Below are 11,397 nucleotides of genomic sequence, written 5' to 3'. Positions count from 1 at the left end.
CTCAGCGCCTACCGTCTTACTGGAGAAGGCAATAGCAAACCACTTCAGTATTCTTGCCTTGAGAACTCCCATGAACAGTATGAAAAGGCAAAAAGATAGGACACTGAAAGATGAACTCCCCAGGTTGGTAGCTACGCAATATGCTACTGGAGATCAGTGGAGAAATAACTCCAGAAAGAATGAAGAGATGGAGCCAAAGCAAAAGCAACACCCAGTTGTGGATGTGACTGGTGACAGAAGCAAGGTCCAATGTTGTAAAGAGCAATATTGCATAGGAACCTGGAATGTTAGGTCCATGAATCAAGGCAAATTGGAAGTGGTCAAACAGGAGATGGCAAGAGTGAACGTCGACATTCTAGGAATCAGAGACTAAAATGGAACTGAATGGGTGAATTTAACTCAGATGACCCTTATATCTACTACTGTGGGCAGGAATCCCTCAGAAGAAATGGAGTAGCCATCATGGTCAACCAAAGAGTCCGAAATGCAGTACTTGGATGCAATCTCAGAAATGACAGAATGATCTCCGTCTCCAAGGCAAACCATTCAATATCACAGTAAACCCAAGTCTATGCCCCTACCAGTAATGCTGAAGAAGCTGAATGGTTCTTTGAAGACCTACAAGACCTTTTAAAACTAACACCCAAAAAAGATGTCCTTTTCATTATATGGGACTGGAATGCAAAAGTAGGAAGTCAAGAAACACCTGGAGTAACAGGCAAATTTGGCCTTAGAGTACAGAACAAAGCAGGGCAAAGCCTAATAGAGTTTTGCCAAGAGAATGCACTAGTCATAGCAAACACCCTCTTCCAACAACTCAAGAGAAGACTCTACACATGGACATCAACAGATGGCCAACACTGAAATCAGACTGATTATATTCTTTGCAACCAAAGATGGAGAAGCTCTATACACTCAGCAAAAACAAGACCGGGAGCTGACTGTGGCTCAGATCATGAACTCCTTATTGCCAATTTCAGATTTAAACTGAAGAAAGCAGGGTAAACCACTAGACCATTCAGGTATGACCTAAATCAAATCCCTTACGATTATACAGTGAAAGTGAGAAATAGATTTAAGGGACTAGATCTGATAGACAAAGAGTGCCTGTGAACTATGGATGGAGGTTCGTGACATTGTACAGGAGACAGGGATCAAGACCATCCCCAAGAAAAAGAAATGCAAAAAAGCAAAATGGCTGTCTGATGAGGTCTTACAAATAGCTGTGAAACAAAGATAAGCAAAAAGCAAAGGAGAAAAGGAAAGATATCCTCTTGAGAAATTTGCATGCAGGTCAGGAAGCAACAGTTAGAGCTGGACATGGAACAACAGACTGGTTCCAAATAGGAAAAGGAGTTCGTCAAGGCTGTATATTGTCACCCTGTTTATTTAACTTATATGTAGAGTACATCATGAGAAACGCTGGACTGGAAGAAACACAAGCTGGAATTAAGATTGCCGGGAGAAATATCAATAACCTCAGATATGCAGATGACACCACCCTTATGGCAGAAAGTGAAGAGGAACTCAAAAGCCTCTTGATGAAAGTGAAAGTGGAGAGTGAAAAAGTTGGCTTAAAGCTCAACATTCAGAAAACGAAGATCATGGCATCCACTCCCATCACTTCATGGGAAATAGATGGGGAAACAGTGGAAACAGTGCCAGACTTTATTTTTCTGGGCTCCAAAATCACTACAGTTGGTGACTGCAGCCATGAAATTAAAAGACGCTACTCCTTGGAAGGAAAGTTATGACCAACCTAGATAGCATATTCAAAAGCAGAGACATTACTTTGCCAACGAAGGTTTGTCTAGTCAAGGCTATGTTTTTTCCTGTGGTCATGTATGGATGTGAGTTGGACTGTGAAGAAGGCTGAGTGCTGAAGAATTGATGCTTTTGAACTGTGGTGTTGGAGAAGACTCTTGAGAGTCCCTTGGACTGCAAGGAGATCCAACCAGTCCATTCTGAAGGAGATCAGCCCTGGGTGTTCTTTGGAAGGAATGATGCTAAAGCTGAAACTCCAGTACTTTGGCCACCTCATGCAAAGAGTTGACTCATTGGAAAAGATTCTGATGCTGGGAGGGATTGGGGGCAGGAGGAGAAGGGGACGACAGAGGATGAGATGGCTGGATGGCATCACTGACTCGATGGACGTGAGTCTCAGTGAACTCCAGGAGTTGGTGATGGACAGGGAGGACTGGCGTGCTGCGATTCATGGGGTCGCAAAGAGTTGGACACAACTGAGTGACTGATCTGATCTGATACCCATTTGAATGCAGAGTTCCAAAGAATAGCAAGGAGAGATAAGAAAGCCTTCCTCAGCAATCAATGCAAATAGAGGAAAACAACAGAATGGGAAAGATTAGAGATCTCTTCAAGAAAATTAGAGATACCAAGGGAACATTTCATGCAAAGATGGGCTCAATAAAGGACAGAAATGGTATGGACCTAACAGAAGCAGAATATATTAAGAAGAGTTGGCGAGAATACACAGAAGAACTGTACAAAAAAGATCTTCACGACCCAGATAATCACGATGGTGTGATCACTCACCTAGAGACAGACATCCTGGAACGTGAAGGTGGGCTTTAGGAAGCATCACTACGAACAAAGTTAGTGGAGGTGATGGAATTCCAGTTGAGCTATTTCAAATCCTAAAAGACGATGCTGTGAAAGTGCTGCACTCAATATGCCAGCAAATTTGGAAAACTCAGCAGTGGCCACAGGACTGGAAAAGGTCAGTTTTCATTCCAGTCCCAAAGAAAGGTAATGCCAAAGAATGCTCAAATAACCGCACAATTTGCACTCATCTCACACACTAGTAAAGTAATGCTCAAAATTCTCCAAGCCAGGCTTCAGTGTTACGTGAACTGTGAACTTCCAGATGTTCAAGCTGGTTTTAGAAAAGGCAGAGGAACCAGAGATAAAAGTGCCAACATCCGCCGGATCATTGAAAAAGCGTTCTATAAAAACATCTATTTCTGCTTTATTGACTATGCCAAAGCCTTTGACTGTGTGGATCACAGTAACTGTGGAAAATTCTTCAAGAGATGGCAATACCAGACCACCTGACCTGCCTCTTGAGAAACCTATATGCAGGTCAAGAAGCAACAGTTAGAACTGGACATGGAACAACAGACTGGTTCCAAATAGGAAAAGGAGTACGTCAAGGCTGTATATTGTCACCCTGTTTATTTAACTTATATGCAGAGTACATCATGAGAAACGCTGGGCTGGATGAAGCCCAAACTGGAATCAAGATTGTAGGGAGAAATATCAATAACCTCAGATATGCAGATGACACCACCCTTATGGCAGAAAGTGAAGAACTAAAGAGGCTCTTGATGAAAATGAAAGAGAGTAAAAAAGTTGTCTTAAAGTTCAACATTCAGAAAACTAAGATCATGGCATCTGGTCCCATCACTTCATGGCAAATGGATGGGGAAACAGTGGAAAACAGTAGCTGACTTTATTTTCTTGGGCTCCAAAATCACTGCAGATGGTGACTGCAGCCAAGAGGTGCTTGCCTCTGGAAGAAAAGCTATGACCATCCTAGACAGCATATTAAAAAGCAGAGACATTACTTTGCCAACAAAGGTCCATCTTGTCAAGACTATGGTTTTTCCAGTAGTCATGTATGGATGTGAGAGTTGGACTGTGAAGAAGGCTGAGTGCTGAAGAATTGATGCTTTTGAACTGTGGTGTTGGAGAAGACTCTTGAGAGTCGCTTGGACTGCAAGGAGATCCAACCAGTCCATCCTAAAGGAGATGAGTCCTGGGTGCTCATTGGAAGGACTGATGCTGAAGCTGAAACTCCAATACTTTGGCTACCTGATGCAAAGAGCTGACTCATTTGAAAAGACCCTGATGCTGGGAAAGATTGAAGGCAGGAGGAGAAGGGGACGACAGAGGATGAGATGGTTGGATGGCATCACCGACTCAATGGACATGAGTTTGAATAAACTCCGGGAGTTGGTGTTGGATAGGGAAGCCTGGTGTGCTGTGGTCCATGGGGTTGTGAAGAGTCGGACATGACTGAGCGACTAAAATGAACTGAACTGAATAAACAAGGGTGGTTGTGTTTCTTATTTTTTTCCCATTATTTTTCAAATAATTCATAAAATAGTTTAACTCCTTCACTGATATTAAAGTCATGCCTATTCACCCCAGGAATCAGATTCAGCTCTTTGGGTTTAGGGGTTTCATGGTGGGGAGAATAGTATTCAATCCATTTATTTACAATCCAGTCTGAAAAATAAACAAGAAGTCCTTGTCCATCTGAAGATCTTAATATATTTATTTGAAAACCAAGTTGTGTGAAAGAGAACACTAGTCATATACCATCTCTTCAACCAAAGACTTGCAGACAAGGTCAGCACAGAGGCAATGATACATGCAGTGAATAGCAGGTCTCAGCATAAATTTCCTCACAGGCATTTCCAATATGAGCCTGGACAATCTTCTTCAGGTGAGCAATAAGATCCTGGGGTAGTGGGGAGAGGGAGAAGCTAGGGTTACTCTTAAAACATTAAAAACCAACAACAACAAACCACCCCCCGCCCCCCATCGCCCCAAAGACACTAGATGTTGAACTTTAAAACTAGCCCCTAGGGACTTTCCTGGCGCGCCAGTGGTTAAGACGTCACACCTCCACCACAAGGGGCACAAATTTGATCCCTGGTCTGGGAACTAGGATCGTGCATGTGGCCTGGTGCAGCCAAGACATAACAAAATAAACAAAAAAAACAAGCTCCTAACCCTGCTGATACAGTCCCAATATGCCAGTTTGTACTAAGACAGACTATGGGTTTCAGATTCTTATTGGACTGAATGTTTTGCCCTTTTAAAAACTAACAAGAATCCAATTTTCAACTGAAAACTTCTACGCCATCTGGTAGTTCACGGCCCTGAAAGACTTAATTGGGAGGTTTTCAGTAAGGGATTGTGAAAGGCTGCCAGGGGCTAATGTGAGCTCAGTTCTGCACACAAACTGAGAGCTCAGGGTATTAATACTGCTGTGTGCTGGTTGGGTAAAGCTTAGGAAACCATCAAGAGCTGAAAGGTAATTTTCAAAAGCAGGAATGGAAATTATAAATCTGAAAATTGTCTCTTGGGGGTCTGACTATATGTTGCTACTAAGAGCAGGGTTTCCGCCTTAATTATTTATCTGAGAAAGCTTTAATTGTTACTTATGGAGCTAGATCTGCAACATGACATTTAAAATGTATTTTTCCTTTGTCATAACGATACTATTATCTTCTTTGAAGAGTACAATTCATGTTTGTTTTATAACCTATTTGTCCTACGGTGGGATTAGAGAACCTTGATTATACAGTTTGTGCTTAGTTGCTCAGTGGTGTCCGACTCTTTGCGACCCCATGAACTGTAGCCCTCCAGGCTCCTCTGCCCATGGCAATTCTCCAGGCAAGAACACTGGAGTGTGTTGCCATGCCCTCCTCCAGGGGATCTTCCCAACCCAGGGACTGAACCCAGGTCTTCTGCACTGCAGGTGGATTTTTTATCTTCTGAGCCACCAGGGAATTGCATCTTCAAATATGTAACACCCATTTGAAAAAGAAATAGAGGAAGAGATGATAATTTTGTGAAATTGCAATCTTTTGCACCTAAAAATCCCCTTCATTAGGAAACTAGCATAATAATTATCTTTTTCAACTGGACAAAGCTTTGTTTACAGTCTAACTGACCACAAGTACCAATAAGCACTATTGTCTTATACATATTAGATGTTCAGTAGCTTCACTGAATAAATGAATTGTAAGGCTTTTAGAGCCAGAAGTATTACCAAAGGAAAGAGAGAAGAATCATGAGAAATTCAGACTTGTGCTACTCAAAGTGTAATCTACAGAGCAATGCCAGTCCACAAACTATAACTGATCCACAAGAAGGAGCTTACATCAGAATGGAAATCAACTCCATTACTGAATAGACAGACAGTTCAGTTATTTTTGGGGGGGTTAGGGAATAGCAAGGCTTTTTGATGAGCGAAGCACTGAGTTACATTCTGGAGCAAGCCCCTTCCTCAGGGACCTATGAAAACAGTTTGCAGATCAGCCACTTTGAATAGAGCTGGCAGAACACTAGACTAGGAGAGAGACTCAAGAAAAAAAGAAAAAGGAATTGGTGGTTACATATTCAGGAAGAGGTCAAATAAAGAGAAGTTTTAATGTCATTTACATAAATAGGGATTAAGAACAGAAGGGGAAAGTGAGATCACGTCCTTGTAAAAACATTTGTGAAGAATCGACAGAGAGACTTCTCACGGTACACAGTTTTGCTCCACACGCACCTCTGGTCCTTAGTCATCAATATACTCAAATGGTTCTGGAGGTTCTGGCTCTTGTTCTTCCTCCTCGATTTTTGGGCCATGAGCTGCCACGGGTTCCACCAGCTCTTCAATGTCTTCACTGGTATCCTTCAGAATGATGATGCCTCCAATGGACAGCTATTAAACAGAGCAAGGAATGAAGATGCTCAAGCTCCACTCATATTTCCAGAATGCTCCACAATCTTGAGTGCATACTTGTTAAATGGTACCCCAAGAGAACGAGAATGATTTGGAAGTAGAAAACTGGAACTACACTCTCCTAGATGACAGTCAGGAAACTTGACATTTGTCCCTGTGTGAGGCTACACCAGTAACTTAACTTTTCAACTGTAAGATGGGGCTAATAATATCTTCCTCATCTATTCCTTCAGGTTAGTCTGAGGACTGAATGTGGACAGCACTGCCAGTGTACACAACAAAGGATAAAGATAACTGTCGGCTATAGGAGTATCTTCAAATTTAACCCAATGGCTCTGGAGGGTGGAACACGCGGCGTTGCTCTGTTTGGATGATGCATCCCGATTTAAGAAGCATTACCAAGTACTGTACTAGCCTTAGCTGGACTGCAGGGAAAATGTTTACTATCCAACGAGGCACTCTAATGCCGTGCTACTTAACATGTGGTCCTGGGCCAGTAGCATCATTATCATGTCAGAGCTTGTTAGAAATGCAGAAAACTTAGCCCTACTTTAGAATTCTGAATCTGTGTTTAACAAGATCCTCAGGTGATTTTTACGCATGCTAAAGTTTAAGACACACAATCTAATAGATCCTTTTATCATGTGTGTGAAAAGCATCATTTTGGACACAAAAGACAATTTATAAATGAAAAGAGTATTTTTCTCCAGAAATTTTAGAATGACAGAACAATATAAATATCACAAATATCTGAGTGTTTTTCATTTTAATCTACAAATCATTGTGATGCAAGACAGTGAAAAACTAGATGGGAAATAAAAGGGAAGTCGAATGTAGAAGCAATTCTATTAAGCCCTCTCCCAAACATATTAGCAAAAGGTAAATTCAAGCGCCAAACTGTTCGCCCATCTCTGGTGTACCAATCTTATTCTATTTGTTTGCCTGTGTCAAAGGAAATGGAAAGCTGCTCTAATTAAATCAGTCAACAGTGGAGGGCACATCTGGAAAAAACACATTTCTACCAAAGCACATTACTGGGAAGGAAAAGAAGCCCAAGCACATTAGTCAAATGATTCACATATGTATAAGCATCTCTGCGGTTCAACCTAATCTAATTTTCCCATCAGAACCCTGCTCTGCCACGCTATAAAACTGGTGTGCCTGCATTTCTAAACTACTTCCCCTGTCTCAATACACACATATCCATACATATTAATCTATAACCCTTTTCCTAAAAAAGTTTTCTTGAAAAAAACCATTTTATGAATGGTCCCTGACTTTACTACCAATATTCACCCAAGAACAGAGTTACTTGGCCACTATCTTAATACTCCATGGTCTAAAAGTGTGTATGAACCTCTAAAGGACTAATGGAGAGTCAGCAGAGGACTTCCTGCATTTTGGAAACAATGGCTCTAGGTTGTAACAGTACTATTTCGTGCTTAACTGGAATCCTCCAGCCCAAATCCTGCAGTATAACCAACATATAGGAAGAGCTTTTTATACCTACATGGTTTAGATTTATTAATGCCTTATATGTTAGAGAGTTCACACATTCTCTAATCAGAAAATAAGATACACGACAGTCTGTTTTCTGAGAAGGCTAGTGACAACTGAAGACAGAGGCAATGGGACACTTCCTGCTGCCAAAAGCTCCACACTCTCTGTAAGGCGTCTTTTAAGATGGACAGGAAACAGTAGGAATGCAACCCATTTTCAAGATTAAACGCAATGTCTGAGGAAGGACCTGATGACCCTGCCAGCAGGGTACTAGAGGAGATGAATCAGGGGGCACTCTTTTCTTCACCACAAACACACAGAGACAGTCTTTTTTCCAAAATTGAGATATAATTCACATAATAAAAATTAACTCTTTTAAGTATACAATTCAGTGTTTTTTATAAGTATATTCACAGAGTCATGCAACCACCTCCACTATCTAATTCAAGAGCACATTCTGATGAATGTTTAATCTAAAAGAAATTCTGCATCTATTAGCAGCCAGTCTTCATTTTCCCCTACTTCCAGCCCTTGCAACCATTAAAACAACTTCTGTTTCTATGGATTCGTCTGTTTTGGACATCTCAAATAAACAGAATCATACAACATGTGGTCTTTTGTGTCTGGCTTTTGTCACGTAGGATAATGTTTTTAGGTTCAAACATGGTGCGGTATATATCACTATGTCATTTCTTTTGGCTAAATAAAATTCCATTGTGCATATCATTTTTATTTATTCACCCACCACTTCATGGACATCTGAGTTATTTACACCTTTTGGCTATTATGTGTAAAGCTGATATAAACATCAGTGCACAAGTGTTTGTGTGGACATGGTTTTCATTCTCTTGGGCATATACCAAGGAGTGGAATTGCTGGGTCATATGATATGCCCACATTTAATTTTTCAAGGAACTGTCAAATTGGTTTCCATAGAGGCTGCAACAACATTGTACACTCCTACACCAGTGCCATCTGAGGGTTCCAATCTCCCCACATCCTTGCTAACTTTAATCTAAAATTTACTGTCTGTCTTTTTGATTACAGGTATATTAGTAGGTATGCTGAAGCATCTCCTTGTGGTTTTGATTTACATTTCCCTTACGATGAATGACGTTGAGAGTCTTCATGTGCTTTTGGCCATTTGTAAATCTTTTTGGAGAAATGCCTATTCAAATCCTTTGCCCATTAAAAAAAAATGTTATGTTTTGTGACTTTTCTAGAAAGTATTTTTATTGTATGTGACCACTGAAATCTCTCAGTTATCTGACTGGACAGCTAATAACTAGTGAGGAAGATCCTTAAATACTGGGAATAAGTCTCCCAGTCTTTGCTGAGGGGCTATGTGTATGACTGGGGGTCTTACCAACAGCCAGCCAGGCACAGACAAAGGAAATATATTTCCTCTGATTTGAGCAAAGGTTTAACAATCATTTAAGTTCCAGCTGAGGCAAACCAGCCTCCTCATATGGTGTCATGACACTGAGCATTTACTTTGCTGTCTTTAGTTCTTCATAACTGTCAAAATCACTGGGTATCTTGTGTGCGCTTAAAGTGTTCACTGGTTGTGTACTAATACAGCTGTTCTGGCAACAGCAGTTTCGAAAGCATGCTGTTAGAATATATTTTCTAGAAACATGTCACTTAGGTGAGCTGGGTTGCAGATTAGACAGTGACTAATATAATGTGTCCACTGGTGAGTGAGTAAAAGTCGCTCAGTTGTGTCCGACTCTTTGCAACCCCATGGACTGCAGCCCACTAGGCTCTCTTCTGTCCATGGGATTGATTCTCCAGGCAAGAATACTGGAGTGGGTTGCCATTCCCTTCTCCACTGGTGGTTCTAACAATTCATTCATTCAACACTACAGGCCAAGTAGTATTGGGTCCTAGTAATGCAAGATTAATAGGAGGTGGGAGAAGACCTTCAAACTGTTCTATCCTTCCTGGCCTGACTGCTGCTACCCACAGAAATGACTTGTCACCATCACCAAGTAATAGCTACTGACTGAGGATTTACCACTTATAGATACTGTTTTAGGTATTTCACACATAACAACCTATTTAATCTTAACAATATTCCTGAGTGGTAGGTAGTATCACCATTCCAATTATTAGATGAGGAAACAAACAGGAAGCAATTTAAGGAGCTGTCTCAGTCACACAACTAAGACATGGCAGAGCTGCAATATAAACTCAGTTCCATCCAGTTCCAGCTCTTCCATTAAAATACAGCTATCCTCCATCCTCTGCCCTTGTTTCCTGATAATCTAGTCGGGTAAGACCCTGACTCACAATTGTGAGTAAGAGTTGTCACCACCAGCAGGGAACACCTTCAAGCCAATGAGAATGGGTTTACTTTTCCAGAAGAATCTAGAAATCTTATCTATGACATTTCAGATTGGTCCAGGATTTGAATGTACTAAGTGTATCTACTAATGGTTCTCCAGTTTGCAAGATACAAGAACCCAAAAAAGAAAGACATTACCATGCTCAAATTTCTGATTAGCATTTGTTTCTAACACGAAACTTTCTGCTCTAGAATAAATTAAGTGGCATGAAGATCCTTTTCTAATTGTAAAACAGAACACTCTTGTGCTTGTGTATTAACTGTATATGCTTGTATACAAGCTTGTATATGCTCGTATATTACGTTGTTCAATCACATTCTCATGAGTTAGGGATGATAATTCTTATTTTATAGTAGTGAAAAATGATGGAGAGAGGATTAGTTCTTGGCTTAAGATTACTCAGGCTGAAAGTGGTAGAATCAGGATTCAAACTCAGGATGTCCAGCTCCAGAGTCCATGGTCCTAATCACTATGCTGTATTAGTAACTCTATGATGTAAACCTTTGGTAGATGAATGGTTACACAAAACTCAAGAATCCAAATCTCTATGAATGGAAGGGTATGTTCACTTTTGCTAAGAGATTTATTAGTACTAGAGAGCTGTTTCCAACATTTGGGCAATTTATCCTTCTCTATAAAGATTCCACTGCCTTATAGATTAACATCCTACTGGTACATAACTAAGGGCCATTGGTAACTTACTGGTTTGAAAGGCTGGTATCTACAGGTCTCCAGCATGCTTAGGACCTTAAGCTGGGCAGGCATAACTCGGGCTGGGTTATCCAATAACTGGAAGTTTGGCTCAGGTTCTTTTTTCTTCTCTTTTTCTTCCTTTTTCTCTGCTTCATCCTGTGGGGGAGGGAAAAAAATATAGTCCCATAAAGGTTCACTTCTGTTTTACAGCATTGTTTAATAAATTTACTGAGCAACTATCAGGTGCAAAAGGTAGTTAGGATTAGATATAATGGAAATAGAACCAAAATGATACCAGACTCAGAAGACAGAGATGGTAACTGCTTGGGGTGAGAGTGATATCTAACTTAATTGAAAAGGGTAAGAAGATTT

The 11,397-nt window shown here is 40.7% G+C and overlaps 1 protein-coding gene across 2 annotated transcripts in view; it reads right to left on the bottom strand.

The window, feature by feature from the left end:
• Positions 1 to 4,279: 4,279 nt before the first annotated feature.
• The window catches only part of PSMD1 (proteasome 26S subunit, non-ATPase 1), an 82,493-nt gene continuing 75,375 nt past the window's right edge, over positions 4,280 to 11,397 (bottom strand). For both annotated transcript variants that reach the window (XM_006050128.4, XM_025278452.3), the window contains 3 exons: positions 11,035 to 11,181; positions 6,308 to 6,463; positions 4,280 to 4,483 (listed from right to left, as the gene is read on the bottom strand). In XM_006050128.4, the coding sequence (XP_006050190.1) occupies positions 6,317 to 6,463; positions 11,035 to 11,181 (294 nt within the window). In that variant the 3' untranslated portion in view covers positions 4,280 to 4,483; positions 6,308 to 6,316. The remainder of the gene's footprint in view (positions 4,484 to 6,307; positions 6,464 to 11,034; positions 11,182 to 11,397) is intronic.

Source organism: Bubalus bubalis, chromosome 2 (assembly GCF_019923935.1).
Source record: "Bubalus bubalis isolate 160015118507 breed Murrah chromosome 2, NDDB_SH_1, whole genome shotgun sequence".
NCBI classification, from domain to species: Eukaryota; Metazoa; Chordata; class Mammalia; order Artiodactyla; family Bovidae; genus Bubalus; species Bubalus bubalis.
Note: the sequence above shows the minus strand (reverse complement) of the source record. Positions and strands in the feature narration are given on the sequence as shown.